This window comes from Armigeres subalbatus, chromosome 1 (genome assembly GCF_024139115.2).
Source record: "Armigeres subalbatus isolate Guangzhou_Male chromosome 1, GZ_Asu_2, whole genome shotgun sequence".
NCBI lineage: Eukaryota > Metazoa > Arthropoda > Insecta > Diptera > Culicidae > Armigeres > Armigeres subalbatus.
The window spans coordinates 3,561,002-3,578,242 of record NC_085139.1 but is presented as its reverse complement, the minus strand read 5'-3'; the positions used below and the strand labels follow the sequence as shown (position 1 = coordinate 3,578,242).

General features: G+C 41.9%; 1 protein-coding gene across 3 annotated transcripts in view; it reads right to left on the bottom strand.

Moving 5' to 3' along the window:
• Positions 1-1,202: 1,202 nt before the first annotated feature.
• The window catches only part of LOC134219885 (cellular tumor antigen p53-like), a 29,763-nt gene continuing 13,724 nt past the window's right edge, over positions 1,203-17,241 (bottom strand). Inside the window, exons 1-6 of one of the 3 annotated variants that reach the window (XM_062698777.1) lie at positions 16,871-17,019; positions 16,620-16,721; positions 16,513-16,549; positions 15,102-15,558; positions 14,321-15,037; positions 1,203-1,336 (exon numbers count right to left, since the gene is read on the bottom strand). In XM_062698777.1, the coding sequence (XP_062554761.1) occupies positions 1,284-1,336; positions 14,321-15,037; positions 15,102-15,558; positions 16,513-16,549; positions 16,620-16,721; positions 16,871-16,917 (1,413 nt within the window). In that variant the 5' untranslated portion in view covers positions 16,918-17,019 and the 3' untranslated portion in view covers positions 1,203-1,283. Of the gene's footprint in view, positions 1,337-13,993; positions 14,246-14,320; positions 15,038-15,101; positions 15,559-16,512; positions 16,550-16,619; positions 16,722-16,870; positions 17,020-17,241 lie in introns of those variants that run through there. The other 2 variants (XM_062698785.1, XM_062698794.1) reach the window with 2 other exon arrangements.

Genomic DNA, 17,241 nt, shown 5'->3' with positions numbered 1-17,241 from the left:
GGTACACGCTCTGTGTGACTCATAGAATAGATTGTGTTTAAAGCATAAGTTCTTGGTCATAAATAAATCCCGAAGTAAGTTATCATGGGGAATGTGATTGACAAATTAATCATTTTTATTTTCAGAATATATATTTTTCATGATTTTTTAAGTAACGTTTCAAATGCTTATATCTACGATAGAAGGGATAACCTTCCGTTTCTATTCAAGAACATTGTTTTGAAAGCACTTTAAATAGCACTTTTTTCTCATCACGGCGGTTGTAGTTAAATTTTATTTTCCCGTTTAAAAAATGTATAGTTCTAAACAGTTATCTTTGAAATCAATGCTGAAGCATACGCAAAAAATAAAGTTAATTTATTGAAATGTTTATGTTTACTCAATATAGCAGATAGTTGTGCAGTGCCTGTAATCGAATATGTACTGCCGTGAATTGCGTATGTATTTCATCTTTGCTGGGTTTCCTATTCATATGGGACAAATATGCGATTGAACATATTATTTAATTGAAATGTAGAATATGTTTGCTGTTAGAATTGCACAATTGCATGTAAGTCGATGTATTGTTATTATGTAAATTTAAAACAATTATAATTTTAGCGATTTTGTATTTTAAACTAGCTTTTAGATAAAGAATTAACCGGAATTAAAAAAAAAAAGTTTCTGCATGCGATTACAGACAATTTATTAATTAGCAAAACAAAGTTTTTAAATCTTATTTCAATCAAAGTAAGCTATGAACTTAAACGAGTCAAGAATTGCACCGAATTCATGGCAATGAAGGTCGAAAAAATAGGCAAAAAAACCTTTTCCTTCTAGTTGTGAAACACGAAAACGATAAAAATTCGGGGAAATATTCGACAGTGGGATTGCGATAGGGCAACAAATGACTTCTGGTAAACACGGTGTAACAGAATCACATTTTTTGTTCGACAAAGGTTGCTGCTGTAGAATACGTACATATAAAAGTGAAATAAAACCAAAAATACAACTGATAAAATTTTTACAACAATTTCAGGAAGACACTGGAAAAATAATTTCGAAACTTTTTTCTTCAGGATATTGCTTTTCTAACACTATGGCGTATTGGATAACGTTTATCCTAACAGTATTTTGCGATTTCCGCACTAGTAGTAAATATGAGGAAGTAATGTACGATAAAAGTACATCACTGACATTATGCCTAGAAATAATTTGTTACATTAAACATAAAAAGAAACTTACTTAGAATAAACTTTGTCTTTAAACTTATTGAATGAAATACAATGAGCTCATTCTCGTGGCTAGTCCGAGTCCGTTGATCCCATGGAATTGTTGCGTCCGTTGGATAACCCTTCTGTAAGTAGATGGAGAGTAATAGAATGGAATGTAGTGCAGTTCGCTTTGATGATGCTCAACATCCAGGGATTTTTCGGAAATCATTGAGAAGAAAATTGTGAAATTGTTTACGTTAAAGAATTTATTCAATTGTTCTTGGTGTTGTAAAAAGATTTTCTCATACATTCTATTGTACAGATGTGGCATCATCAACGAGTCAATCAATTGACTTGAACTGCGGACATATTTACATTCGGGATGATTTGTCGGTGTGTATTTTCATGGCAATGACTGTGATGACTGGTGATCAAGACCCGGTTTGTTATAACAAACGTACCTCTCCGCGAAATTTGAAGTTTGACAGGCAATAATGTGAAAATAAACGCATAATATTGACTAGGAGAAGGAATTCAGAATGTTGGGAAATTCAGCAGTCTCTCATAATAATCGATTTCTATCGTTCCACAACTCTCCATATTCAATCGACCATTTACCACTGCTGAGGTTTTCTACGCCAAATCCAAAAGTAATAAAAATTCGCCGAATCTTACCCGATGTTAAACACCAGGCCACTACGGGACAAATTAGAAGCTGAAGGTAGGTTCGATTTCTGGCAACATGCGTTTCATCCTATTTCGCCAACCTGATGTTCTTCGGGGTGCTTCAGATCGATATTTCCAAGACATTCAATGTGTTGCAGCAGTTGGGTGTTCCTCCAAAGTCCTTATCGAGAATCAGGACTCGAGAGCTTTTTTCCGGAGGAAGCTGGCGTGTCACAGAACCGTTCTGGCACTAACGCTCTTACTCGTCGCTATGACTTCCGCTCCTTACCCGCGAACATGCACGTTTTTGTGTATGCAGATGACATTTTACTGGTCATCGTCGGCAACACACCAGCCCGAACGCGGGTCAATTTGATGTAAGCGCTGTCCTCCGATGGGCTATTTCGGTAAGTTTTACCATGACCACAAGCAAATGTGTTAAAGGCTATGTCTGCAGATGCTGACATTAGCTGTCCGGATCCAGCCTTAAATCCATCCCGGGAGACTATCCCATCCCGTAAAAAAGGTCCTATGTGTGTCAATAGACCGGAGCCTCTCTTTCCCGCCTCACTTCCGCAACAAGAATAGAATCAACTTGGTTAAGACTTTATCAAAACCGCAACCAACAACAGGGGCTTCGGTTTAAGATTGCACAAGTCATCATCGATAGTCGTCGGCTCTACAATCAATCTCTACAATTACCTACATCGCCCAACGTATCCTTATCAACACGCTGTCTGCGACCTTCAACGCCTACGTTCATGCTGCTTCAGGACCGCTCACAGTGCCACAAAGCCACCCCTTTCGCCGCAGTCACCTCCGGAGATCACAGGATCCCTCTCCGTGTTGAAGGGACCGGATTCTGCGCACGATAGTCAGCATTGGTCCAGCAGAACGTCAACGGAGTTCTTGTGCAAGGGTAAACGGAAATCTCCTACCAGACACCTGAGGAGGTTAAGTCAGGTAGTTTTTTCTTTCTTCCTAAGTAATGGAGGGGGAATCTGCTCAACAGACATCCTGAGTTGGACGTCCAGGAAGTGCGGGGTTAGGGACCACCTCTCTGCAAACGAGGGAGGTAGGACTACATCCCCGACCCGGTAACCGTTTCCATTGTGGGCTGCGAAATGGTGAGTTGACATCTGGGAAGAAGCGACCAACACAGCTCTGGTCCTTACAAGTTCCAATCTCACGCTTCCACGGGTCTTCCGATGACAATTGACCGCCAGCTAAGGGTTGCGTACTTAGCTGGTAGTGCAGCCTGGGCACTGTTGTCCTTCTGACATCAGCTAGAGTGTGTGGGTGCGACCAACGGGACCATCGTCCCTAACCCCTAATCCCAAGGCGTTAAGCGACCCGTGCCGAGGGGATGCATGGCCAGGGGAGGTGAAATAATGAGCTAGGGCTTTAACGGAGCCTGTGGGATAACTGGTCACAGTAATTGTCCCTTACCGCGTCATGCTGGGCTCTGGCGTGGTGGACCTCTTTTCCCGAGCAACTCGTGGGACCAAAATGGAAAACCAAGTCAATTCTTCAATTAGTGGTAGTAGTGTAGGCGACAACCCCTTCGCAAGAGGTGGGTTGTTCAGGTCTCCGCCAGGAGGCCAGAGGCAATAGTCGGCAGCTCAGTGCGCAGCGCCAGCGTGGGTCACTTAACCTTCATCTCGGCTAAAAAAACGCCGGTAGAGGTTATTGACGGCCCATGGCTTGTGGAGGCGATGAACCCCAAAAACGATGGGCTTTCGGCCTTCGAGGTGGCGGCGGAACAGCTGGACGCCTAAATCGACATAGCATCATCGAAGCATAATATCAGTAAGGACCTCAAGAGGAGCTTGCAGAAACTTCGAAAGTCGATGCTGGACCCCAAGCTGGAGAGGGCGGTCTGGATGGCCAAGTGTAAACCTGTGAAATCCGTGGAGTCGAGGTCTACCCAGACTGAGGCCCAAGGATTCGCGGACTCGGGCAAGATCGAATCGACCGAGGGCGTGCCAGCGAAGACGGTGGTGCCGAAGTCTACCCAGACTGAGGCTCAAGTATTTGCGGGTACGTCGGGGGTGACTGCTCCAACGGAGCAGAGACAAAAACGGGGAGACAGTCTCCAGGGGATGAGCTCCCTGGGGCCGCTCCAAACGCGGAGGGTTACTACCCCGAACAAGGGTAGTGGGCTGGGAAGCAGAACCAGCCAGGTACCTCAAAACTGGGGAGGAAGGACCTGGAAAGGTCCATCCACCCAGGAAAGACGGTGGTAAGGGTTACGACAGACTGAGAGAGCTCCTCAGCTGCACCAGACCAGGGAAATAGAGGGGATGACGCCTCCTGGACCCTGGTCATGAACAAGAGGAAACTGAAGACGTCAAGGCCCGAAAAGAAGGCCCAGGCGAATGAGGGTAGCAAGAAGTCTAGGGTAGGCGCCAATCGCTCCAGGGGCGATGCCCTAGTCATCAAGACGGACGAGGCAAAGTACTCGGACGTCTTGAAGGCGATGAGGAGTGACGTCAAGCTCGGTGAACTCGGCGCCGACGTACGTCGAATAAGACGCACCCGGACGGGCGAGATGATCCTCGAGCTGAAGCGGGGCGTCTCGCAAAAGGGCGCCGCCTACAAGAAGCTGGCGGAGGAAGTCCTTGGCGAGACGGTCAAGGTGAGGGCACTCACGACGGAGGTGAATCTAAGGGTTGAAGACCTGGACAAGATCACCGAAGTCGAAGAGCTCGTCACGGCATTGCGGCAACAGTGTGAAGTAGAGACGCCCACCGCAGCCGTTCGGCTACGGAAAGGTCCGGCAGGGACGCAGGTAGCATTGGTTCGGCTATCTGCAGCTGACGCCTCAAGGTAGTCAAGTTAGAAGCGTCAAGGGTGGGGTGGTCGGTATGCCCTGTGGGCATATACGAGCAACCTGAAGTTTGCTTCAAGTGCCTGGAACCGTGGCACAAGCAATGGGACCGCAAAGGCCCCTGACAGAAGCAATCTCTGCCGACGCTGCGGATTGAGGGACATAAGGCACAATGCTGCACGAACCTCCTATTGTTTGATATGTTTCAGCAAAGCTGTGAACAGCAAGCACCCATGGGGTTCGACGCCCAAGCGTTTAAGCGTGCTGCAAAATCACAGTGCAGGTAACGCAGCTGGCTTGCTCGGCCTCGCCCAAGTGTTTGGTGTGCGCAGGTTTAGAGGAAACGGCGGAACACGTGTTGTTCGTGTGCTCACGTTTTCGCGCAATGCGTGACCACATGCTTGCCACATGTGGTCTGGACACTATCCCGGACAACCTAGTTCGGAGGATGCAAAGATGAAGTTGGCTGGAACGCCGTTTTATCGGCTATCGCCAAAATCGTCTCGGAGCTACACAGAAGGTGGCGCGTGGACTCAAGGATGGCTAGTTCAGGCGCAAATAAGAGGTGGTCCAAGGGATCGGAGTCGGCTTCATGCCGGTCATGCTCTGTGGTCGAACTCGATCCTTTTATCGAACAAGTGGCCGCGTGAAGAACAGCATGGTATCGTCGATTTCGCGGGGTCGGTCAACCGGGCGGGTTCCGAGCCCGAGGATCGAAAGGGGTCCTCGTCAAGGCTGGGGCAGGCGTAGGCACCGCGTCGGCAAGTCCCTCTGTGTGCTGGCGAAAAGGCCCTATCGCAGAAAGGTCAATTTGGGGTGCACGCGGCATAATCATTCTTGATACCAGTCGTGCAGAGGTAAGCAGGCGCGAAATCGATCCTTCCCACCTTTCGAGGACATAGGGCGTGATAAGGCCATCTGGAAAACCGGCAATGCGCTGGCACGATACCATGGTGTTCTTCTAAAAAAGCGAGTCACGATGTTCGGTGCTGTAAGGACACGCAGCTAACCTCAAGGGTGCGTTGTGCACTGGCCCCCCTTTGAAGCATTACTTTCTGGTTGTACCGAAGGGACTATGGGCTTGGCGGCAATGGAAACGGTTTAGCGGGTCGGGGATGTAGTCCTGCCTCCCTCGTTTGCTGTTGGAGGTGGTCCCTAACCCCGCACTTCCTGAACAACCCAGGATGTCTGTTGAGCAGATTCCCCCTCCATTGCTTAGGAAAAAAAAAACGCAAACCAACCAAGTAGGATGAGTATTTAGTATTGTCCGGCTCCTACACACTTGCTTCATCAGCAACGGTGCTCAATGAAGAAGAGTTGTGTGAGGTTGTGCCAGTTGGTCGTCAGATCCCGACCCGACCACACAAGCGAAGAGAAATCGCCACTCGAGTTCAGTACATTCAAAATTAATTGCCTATATGCCGGGTATTAAGCCCCTTCGGTGGGCTTTGATCCCACGACCCGGTGCTGGTAATTTGGTTTCATCAGTACCCACTAAGCTGCGGAGGACGACGGAGGTCCATCGTAGCTTAGTAGGGAAAGCACCTGTCTAGCGTACTGGGGTCGTGGGATCAAAGCCCACCGAAGGGGCGGTTACCCTCCAATACCTTTTCCGAACTAAATCTATCACATGTTGTACATATGCATAATCGAGTTTCAGACATAGTAATTAATAAATGAGGTTATATGTTGTTCAAAATTGGCCCATTCTCACCCCTCACAGGGGGTGACATAGGGCCAAATACAATAAAGTTCAGCGGTGACGATGTCTCGATTCAATCGCTCATTAAAAATAATTGCCTACATTACTGCTCTTACCAACTATGTAAGGCAAATCATCCAAAGGCTTGGCCCAATCTCACCCCTTTTTATCGTGCATTGCTCGTTGCTACGGAAAACCAGAACCGCTATATAAAATATCCATAAAACTCGATAAAACAACAGATTATCGTAACATGATAACCAGGTATCCATCGATCTAAAAGCTAGTTAGGGGCCTTTCACAAATTACGTAACGCTAAAGGGGGAGGGAGGGGGTCAAGACGAACGTTACGATCCATACAAAAATATAAAACCTTCCATACAAAAAGTGTTACGAGGGGAGGGGGTCCAAAATCACCAAATTCAGCGTTACGTAATTTTAGAAAGAACCCATGTATTAGATTTGTAGGGCATTACTGACACTATTTTAATACGGGTTCATCAATAGTTTTACATTCAAATTCCAAGCATTATGGTACGAGTACAATTAGTTCTTGTAATTTGTTTTCATCCTTTCATTACTGCAATGAAGATTGATCTATTATGCAATATATAAGGTTTCAAATTGACTCTGTAAACACCGTCATACAACTTCTTTCAATTGAAAGATTGAGCTTCGACGTTGAACTGGCGTTAAATACCTCAACTGAATAAGATTGATTAGATCGCTGCTAGTAGTTACAAAACACGTGGACAAGTTTTTCTTAATGGAGCAGCATAATAAAAGTAAACGTAAATTTGTGAGTATTCCAAGTTCTCGTGGTTGAAAGATGGAAACTTTTGTAATGATTCGACCTTTTGCCGGTAATATCCCACAGATGATAGGAGCTGAATTCATCTACATTGTCCTGGAAAAGCTAGCAACTTGTCTGCACAGACTCTGGGAAACAGAACAGCTACCGAATGCGGGAATGAAGGGTCATATGCCTCATCTACAAAAAATGGCGACAAGCTGTAATGTGAGATCTTTCATGCGATCACCATCCCAAATGTCACCTACAAAGTAACATCCAAGCTCATCTTCCGTCGTCTGTCACCAATAGTGAATGAGTTGGAGGCGCTCGACAATGGATCAGAACTTTACTATACGGCTAATCCTTTAAAATTCCGTTAATATTAGGTCCCAACGCTAAGGGTATGCGATAAGACACCTTTTCCTAACGAAACGAAACGAAACGGAATTTAAAATGTCTGTGTTGATTCGAAACGAAACGAAACGAAATATATATTTACTTTCGAGACTTCGAAACGATACAAAATCAACGTCTATTTAATTCGAAATTTTCGAAACGAAACGAAATTTTAATTTTTTCGCGGAATTTTTATTGAATTGATTTTACATTATGTACGCAATTCTGATTTCATTTTCTCAAAGTCTAATATCTGCTTTGCGACCAATTGAATTTTGGTAACAGAAGAAGCAGTATGTGGTAACTAACCGTTCACCATTATTGGCGATAAGGCAATATCCCAGCATTTGTGCCGCTTTCAAAGGAATTCATGGGGTGGGTGATCCCGAACCTGATCAATTTTATATCAGTTCAGCTTTATATCAGTAAGTATGTATATAAAATATAGGAAATGTGGGTTCTTTTTTTCTTATTTAAATTCTATTTAAAACCCTATTTCATTTAGGACTTTATGCTGTGATTATGCTGAAGCATACTTCATATTCATTTATCAGCGTGGTTTTTTGGTATTGAGCTTAATCAAAACCAGAATATGAAAATATAATATGCGCAGATAGAGAATTGTTAATAGCACACATTTGCGCTCTAGATAAATCCCCTTTTTAAAATGCCCAAAGAACCGCCGGAAATATGTATAAAGACAAGCATGATTTTTATAGATTTTCATCATGTTTGAGGATCGAAATCTCGATTTGTAGCAATTCGATTTGGCTAAAATTTCACTAGTCACCTGTTTTCAACTTGAACTTTTGATCTTTGAGTGCATTTGAAACAGTTCTTTTAATTTTGACCGAATCTGGAAATAATTATAAAGACACCACTTCTTTATATGGGGCTCCATACTACAGAACAGTCTTTATAATTATTGCCAGATTCTATTAGGTATAAGGTTAGGTATTAGGTAAGAAAATATGCATCATTGAATGAAAATTCATGTCATTTTAGGCCTACTGGCAAAAAATCAGCCCAATCGAGTCACCAAGAATCGAGATTTTGACCTCTCAACATGGCCATTTTGTATGAAAATCGAGCTTGTCTTTATACTTATTTCCACCAGTGTATGTCTTTCAGATTGCATTTCAGAAATGTTATCGCAAAGTTTTTACGGCAGCAGTTGCCAGGTATAAAGAAATAATTTTTCCTTTCTCATACAAAAAGTTGTACCAAAAGGCTACCATTTCCTTCCAAATTCAACCTTTTTCGGAAACCCATAGAGTAGAGTGGGGCAAGAGTGCGCGTGGGGTAAGAGTACGTTTTCGATTTTTTGAAGTAATAAAAAAAATAAACTAGCAGCACTGCATCAGTTTGACAGGTATTCTGGCCAACCATTATCTTGTGTAATTGTAAACGATTTGAATAAACAACAAGGGAGATATGGAGTTAGATAACATTTTGGCCATTTTGCTAAAAATAATTGGATTTCCGCAACTAGTATTTCATTACCATATATACGTTCAATCAGGTGAACATTATACCATTTCGATAACCTATTATATAGAGTACTTTATGGTACAGAACACCAATCCGGTTAGTTTTCCAAGAAGTCTAAACCATTACTTGAATAATTTTGGGACTGTGGGGTAAAAGTACGCAGGAACCGGTGGTGCAAGAGTACGCATATGAATCTTCAAGTTATGATGTCAAACCCGTATCTCCGGCCGAAATAAGACTTCTTCCAAACTGTAAAGATTCACAACTAAGAAAAAAGGGACAGAATTGAAATTATCTCAAGTTTTTAGGATAAGTTGGAAGTAGTTCGGTGTTAGAAAGGACTTAAAGCGAACAAAGCACTGAAGCGAAATAATGAAATTGTATAAGGACTTGTTGTACACCTAAACATAGTACGAAAACACAACTTCATCTAAATAATAATATCATTTAATCAAAAGAAACATTCATAAATTACGCAACGTTTAGCTGGGAGGGGTTGCGAGATGTGTGATGATCCATATAATTTTTAGAGGATTCATACAAATAGTGTAAGATAGGGGGGGAGGTGTGATGAAATAGCCAAAATTTACGTTACGTGATTGGTGAACTTTCTTTAAGGAAAATCCCTTTGTGTACGCCACGCAAAACCTGATATATATTTTTACCTCTGTAGTTTTTTATATATATAAAAACAATGGTTTTTCGAATGAAAGTGCACAATTTTAGGACCCCCTCCCCCTTTATGAGTTACGTAATCTTTAAACATTCATTGCTCATTAAACATCAATTAAATATTATTAACTCTTAATTGTGTTTGTATATACTTGAGGCACATGATTGGATAAATGCGTACTCTTACACCCGATGCACTTTTACCCCACCGGTGGGGTAAGAGTGCGATTTTCACTAATCTTGCAATAAGGGTTCTACTAGAACGAATCTCAATAATTTCAATATTTTTCCACTGGGTAACATAAGGGAAGAGTATATGAATCATCGACACTGATTTGATATGCAGAAGCTTGCTTCATAAGGGCCACATGATCGATTGAAAACTAAGTGCGTACTCTTGCCCCACTCTACTCTAGTCTTATATAAAAATCAACTCGAGGAACCAACCTATTGTCTTTTTGTCCTTTTGTTTATTGGTAACTTCATCAACAGACTATGTATAGCCCCAATGATGGTGGTATTGAACTAAATATTTACAAGATACAACTGTACTTAAGCAATGATAACAAATAACAGCAACTTCACTTACATTATGAATTAGAACCACGACATATAAACATAATTACATATAAAAATAATTACAACAAACAAGAAAAAAAAACAGCAAAATGTACATGGAATATAATATTAATTACTACGTTTACAGGAAAAACTCTGATTTTTCAAATGCTCTGAATTTTATACCTTTCGGCCACGTTGCAGGCTTTAAAGCTTGTAATTTGTATTTGCTACTAACAGAAATTTTAAACGAGACATAATCTAAATTTTCAAACATTTGTCTTTTTGATACTAGTTTTCTAATACTAATCATACTCGAAACAGGAATTTCAAGACATTCTCGAACTAATAATTCAATTTCACTGTCGGCAGTATTAGGCTCAATATTCGACATAAACAACGAGAACATATCTTCTGAATTGCTTTTGATTCGTAGAAGCTTCATCCATCACGTTGTCGGCACGGTAGACTTTAGTTCCATTCAAAAGACTTCCTCAGGTTGACGATCCAGCAACAGGAGTCGAGTGTACAACTTTAGCCTGCATTTCGAAACGAGCTGGGGTTGCCATAATCAGTAGTGCTTTCAAAATCTCCTCCATCTTCGACTTTAATTCCAAAACGTCTGACTGAACAGATTCAATGACAGTCGGCTCGATACTATCAGTTGAAATATTGTACAAGGCATCGCGTTTGGTACGGAAGTCCAGTAAGCATTCGTCGCACATCCATATAACTTTTTTTTGTTAATAATGCGCACACAGTTGCGGCTGATGGTGTGAGAGCACTTATTGCACTGCATTGTTTTCTACTGAAAAAGATTGCCAATTGCCCTTTAACGTCTTTATAATGGCGAAAAAAAACAGTAATTAATCAAAAACTCTCGTTTCACGATATTCGATATTGTGATCGCCAACTCGATTAAACGATTAGAAGTGTCGTTTCGGGCGGCACAGTATTTTTTGCGTAGTTTTACACGAAAATTAACTGAATTCCGGGGAAGCAAACAGGAGACAAACAGATGTTTCAGCGGAACAACAACAACCATTTGAAAACATCGTCCTTGTTTATGTGTTTGTGCATATGAGGCATGCAAAATTGTTGTCGAATTTTCATCCTCAACCGACTTCAATTAAGTGCAAGAAACAGCTGCTATGAACAGTATTAGCCGGTTACGCCCTTACAGTTAATTGGAATGCTCTGTATCTCCGTGAGCGTCACGGGAAAGGAATCTTTGGTTTGTTGAAAAGATAATTCATATGAAGCCACCTTGGTAAGCGACTAAATATTTATTGTGAACGAAGTTATTTTGAAAACTCGAAGACGAATACCTTGGTTCAAATCAAACCAACACACAATCATGTGCTTCGTTTGATGTTTTCCTTAGGGCCTTCCTAACTCTTAAACGGCGCTTAAATCTGTTTTAAGGCATAAGAGGTGAAGAAGTTGGGCTTTAATAAAAAAAAGGCGCTCTAAAAATACTTTACAGTGGCCTCAGGAATCCACGTCACGACTTTGCATCTTTGACGAAGTTGTACTAGTCTGATTCATATCTGATTTACATATTACACATTTACACTCTGACCCTGATGTCTTAAATATTGAGTCGGATTACTTTTGAAAAAATGGGATTGAATAGTTAAAAATATTTTTCGTTTTCTGTTGATATTTCTAACAAAACACCGAAGACGTTTTATAGAAGAAATCTGAATACGTACATATTTGTCGACTCAGAATGGGATTTTGTAGTAGAAAAAAATTGTATAACATTAAGTTTTGAAAACAGCTTTATGATTTTGTTCAGCGAGACAGTTTGTTTTTACAGTTTTTTAAGTCTAAATTTGTTTCGAAATTCCGCGGAATTCCGTTAAATTTCGTTATAAGCTAGTTTTTTCAAGCGAATTTTTTGTAATTTTACGAAACGAAACGAAATCAATAAATCAGATTTCGCTATGCCCAAATTCCGCGAAATTCCACGGAATTTCGTTTCGAACCACCTGAAACGAAATTTTTCGAAATACCGCATATGCTTACCCAACGCCCATCTGTTTATCAATTTCAATGCGGCATACGACAGTATAAATCGCATAGAGCTATGGAAAATTATGGGCGAGAAAAGTTTTCCCGGAAAGCTTATGCAAGACTGATTAAAGCAAAATTGTGAGACAATATTGGGCTGGAGTGTTCGCGTCCGAATCCCGCCGGGGTTATGAACCGGGGTTCCTTGTGCAACGATAGTTGGACTGGTGGACAGTGGGGCGCAGTTGTATAGAAAAACGCAAATTTCGTCCGATCAAGTGAGATCAAGGTTTTTCTGAATCGTTTTGGGACCCCAATCAACTGTGCAACATATGGGCTCGATTGGTTGCAACCTCGCATGCCGCATCGCGTTTTAAATTTACATGGAGATTAGTATGGGAAAACGTACTTTTTTACATTATTGCTCTTAGCGGCAAATTATTGTCAATCACGCGACTCAATACGTTAGCATATAGTCTGGAAGATGCCGAAAGACTTTGTCAAAGAAGGTACGTAGCTGGAAAGTCTACAAAAAATGTTATTATGTTTTGAAAATTGATTGTTTAAACCATATGCACGAAATCAATGCTTCTGCCAGCACTACCGGACAACCTATGTTTATCGAAGACCAAAACCCATCTTCCTTCTCATTGGATTTTTTCTTTGTGAAATAATTCCGGATAGCTCCCATTAGCTCTAAAGCCCTATAAGATCAATTATTTTGAAATAACACTCAATTAAATTATTGGTCTACGTAGTACGGCAGTGCTGGCAGAATAAACGATTTTTTGCATATGGTTTGAACACTCAATGTTCGAAGCGTTATAACTTTTCGTGGACGTTCCAACAACGTAACTTCTTCAGCAAAGTTTTTCAGCATCCTTTGGGTTATACTTTAGCGCAATGTGCCACTTGGTTTATGATGAACGGAAATCTCTAGTAGTAGAAATGCAAAAATATACGTTCTCCCATACTAATTTCCATACAAACTTCAAACGCGATCGGTTCCAAATTCTGCACAGTTGTTCAGGACCCAGAATGGCCTCGAAAAACCATTGATTTGAAAAAAATGAACATGATGCCCCACTCTACTGGTGGTGTATGCTCTGAGGACAATGTAAATGCTAGTGGACGGAGCCCACGGGGATACCTTCGAGGTGGTTGAGGAATTTGGGCTGCAGAAGAGAGGGCGGTCAAGAAAGATTCCAACTAGTGCATCATGTACAAAGGGCTCTAAGACCAGAAGTCTTCTACGGACATGAAACTTGGACCATGCTCGAGCAGGACTTCAGGGGTATTTGAGAGATTGGTGCCTGCCTAGAGGTTCATGAGAAGAGAATGGCGTGTGGCGGCGAAGGTTGAACCACAAGCTCGCTGTCAAACTGTGTAATTCAGAAGGTAGTTAAAGCCGGAAGGGTAAGATGGGCGGGCATGTTGAAAGAATGCTAGAGAGCCTGTTGGATACATACAATGGTTTTCTCAGGAAATGTTTTCTTTAGCAGGAATTCGCCTTACAATGTTTGTTTACAAAATAAGTTACGCCCAAATCGAAAATAATTCCCAGTATTAGCTAAATAAGTGAAATAAAATGATGATTTAGATAATACCCAAATGAGACCCGTTTGTCACAGTTTTTTTCTTTAGTTCATAAAAATACCATTCTTCAGAACAATCGATTTTACAACGATCAAAGGTAAATTTTATTTGAAATTTTTGAACAATGATAAAGATATTCAATGTTAACCATATCATATTGCATATGTATTTATATTCGTTACTAACTAAACGATAGAGTTACACAACTTTCAGTCTTTTATTTTAAGCACAGATAATCATAAAAATCATACTACCAATGATCTGTCAAATAAATATCTAATTCGCATAAACAAAGCGCTATTTCGCAGTCTTAACTCTTCTAAATTTTCGAGCTTATCAGGAAAAAAGGAGAAAGCAAAAATAGAGCATTATCGCCTTAATCTACATGACATAAGGTTCGTACTTACTCTGCACCCGGCGAATGCTGGTGAGAAAGGCGGCCAATTTCTTCGACCCTTCCGGTTCGGTGGTGCTATTGCGGACCAGTTCTGTGGCCACAACCTGGAACGCATATTCGGCCACCTTTGCGGCCAATTCTACGGTAGGCAGGTGAACGGTTACCGGGATGCCCGTTCCCTCGACCATTTCCTGACTGTTGGCTTGCGCGATTGCTCTCGCCTTCTGTCCGCAGCTCAACGTTTCGGATGAGAGCTCTTTCTTTATGAAGGCCAGCTTGCCTAAAGGTGGCGATGGTGTGAGACGCGGCAATTGCTGACCCGGATGACGTGACAGAGTGGCCACTTTAGCGACTTTCTTGCCAGGCGGTGCCTGTAAATGGGTGTCGCTTTTTCGCTTGGCTGGAGCCAAGCTTTCTTCCTCTTTTTGCTTGTCACGCTTCGGGCAGCTACACACTTTCAGATGCAACGATTTTTTACCTAAAATTTGGCCTTGGGAATCCTCCAGCGTGAATATTATTGCCGTTGCCCGACGGTTTATAATCCTACAGGAGTTTTGGCAGACAAACTCCAGCGATACATTCAGCGCTACTTGTTCCTGGGTGGTCAAACCCAGTGGAATTATGACGGCTAAGCGATCCTTGAAGGCGACACCGTTCTCAGTACCAACGTACCGAGTGGACGGGTTGAAACAACGCATGACATGCGTTTTCACCTCGTCGGCCAGTTCTGTAATTGCGAACACTTACTTAAACAGAAAATTACATGGAATTAATGTCTGTTGGATACTTACTCGGGTTGGTGTTATCGCTCACTCGATGGTTCTCGCATCTGTACACCGGCTGATGCATGTCTTCCGGTGCCGAGCAAACCATCATCGCTCGGATGTAGAGCTCCTGGTGGGCCAAGGTTTGGTACGAAATGTTGAACGTACAGGCCTGGCCCATCTTGACAAAAACTTTGTTGAGACGAGAAGAAAACATCCAACTAGATTTGCCACTAGTTTCCCCATTCAGGTCTACGTTAAAGTTATATACCGGATTTTCGACTTCGTCCAACGTCGGGGTGCGATCCATATGATCCAGCAGGGCCGCCACTGCCATAACTTTCTGATCAATTGTCGGTTTGCTCTCCATGTCCTGATCGCAGGATTCTTCCAACAGCGAGCCTATCGCCTCGAACTTGAGCGTCTCGTACTCTGGGTAATCAAACAGCGTTACCCCGTCCAGATCCATCATGAGTTCGTTAGTCTGTATCAATTTAAATGGAATTAGTGTGGTGATTATCAAATAAAGAGATTTTATAGTAATGAATCTAATTCTAAATGTGAACCTCAAAGAGGTGCCTATTTATCTCTATGCTAACCCTAGGTCGTGTATGACCCTACTAAAGAGTTCAAACGATAAGGGCTCCGACCGAAGATAGTTTTCTTCTCGCCGCATCTAATAGTAATAGAGCATCCAACGTGGTTGGAAGCATTTAATTATAACAACCTAGACCAAACCGCGAGTCTTGTGGTTCGTTAGTGTATAAGAATAATGAGAAACTGTATTAAAAAACAATCCGTAAGCTTTACAATAAATGAGCCTTCCAAATAAACGATAGATTAAAAAAATCGATTCTTACGAAAATTTCTTATCGATTGGTGGAAAAAAAAATGAAAATCCGTTGAATAATGAATTACTTATCAGCTATTAAAGTCAATCATTTTTTTCGTGACGCTCAATTTTTAAACTTGTGAAGTGTGCAAAGCAAGACCATGCTGAAGGTGTCTGAGTTCGATTCCCGGTCCCGGTCTAGGAAATTTACTCGACTGCCCTGGGCATGGAAGTATCATCGTGTTACTCCCATGATAGGTATACGAATGGAAAAATGGTAATTTGGCTTAGAAAGCTCGCAGGTAATAACTGTGGAAGTGCTTAGAGAACACTAAGATGCAAAGCGGAAATGTCCCAGTGGGGGATGTAATTCCGATAATAATAAGAAGAAGTATACTCCTGGATTCGTATCGAAAACACCCTTCAAAAAATTAAATATGCTATCAATAGAAAGCATGCACAGATGCCTTATTATTTGAGAAATGATAAGAATGTTTAATTATAAAAGAGCTGGAAATGGATAATCATTAATCACATAATCCACTGAAAATTCAGAGCTATGAGACCTAAACCTGAACATTTCCGTAGCTTAGATTTTCCACTTACCGGGATTTGCACCAGTTGAGCAGCATCACATTCCTCACTGGAATAAAAAAGAACGAATCTATAGTAATCTGTTCTGTGTTGCGCAATTGGTCTCGAATGATACTTACACTGGCTGAGCCGGATCCTGGTGCTCATAGGTCTGGACCGTCATATCTTGGGAATCGACCATTTCAAAGTTTTTGCGTACCGTCACGTAGCAGTTATTTTGACTGAAAAAGAAAGAACACGTGTTCGTTAGAACATCGACCAATCGCGAATTCTCCCATTATCCCAAACGAATGATGCAATTCGTCTATCACTGAATGAAACTTATTCTAATCGTATGCTATCAGCTAGGTGTCAACGCGAATTAATGTACCTTTCACTTGCAGTACTGCAAGTACTGCACCCATCAGGCGAAATCATTGTAATAAAGAAAAAAAAATTTTCCCACGCCCTGCTATATCAGTGGAGCGATGCGCTTTAATTTTCAGTTATCGGACAGGCCCTCTTCACTCGACGGTGACTAATTTGGAACTGCTCGCGCGCGCCGCCGCCGATCCTTTCCATCTTCATCTTATAGGATATTTGTTACCTACTCTATCTTTGTATACAGCGAATCAACGATGGGAAGATTAAGAAGCGTAACAAAAAAAGGGAGGCTCGCTCCACATGATTAGTATGATGCTTGGTCGTATGCGTGGAGGGTTAAGTTGAAATACGACGTGGTGCGGTACCTGATGCTATCCA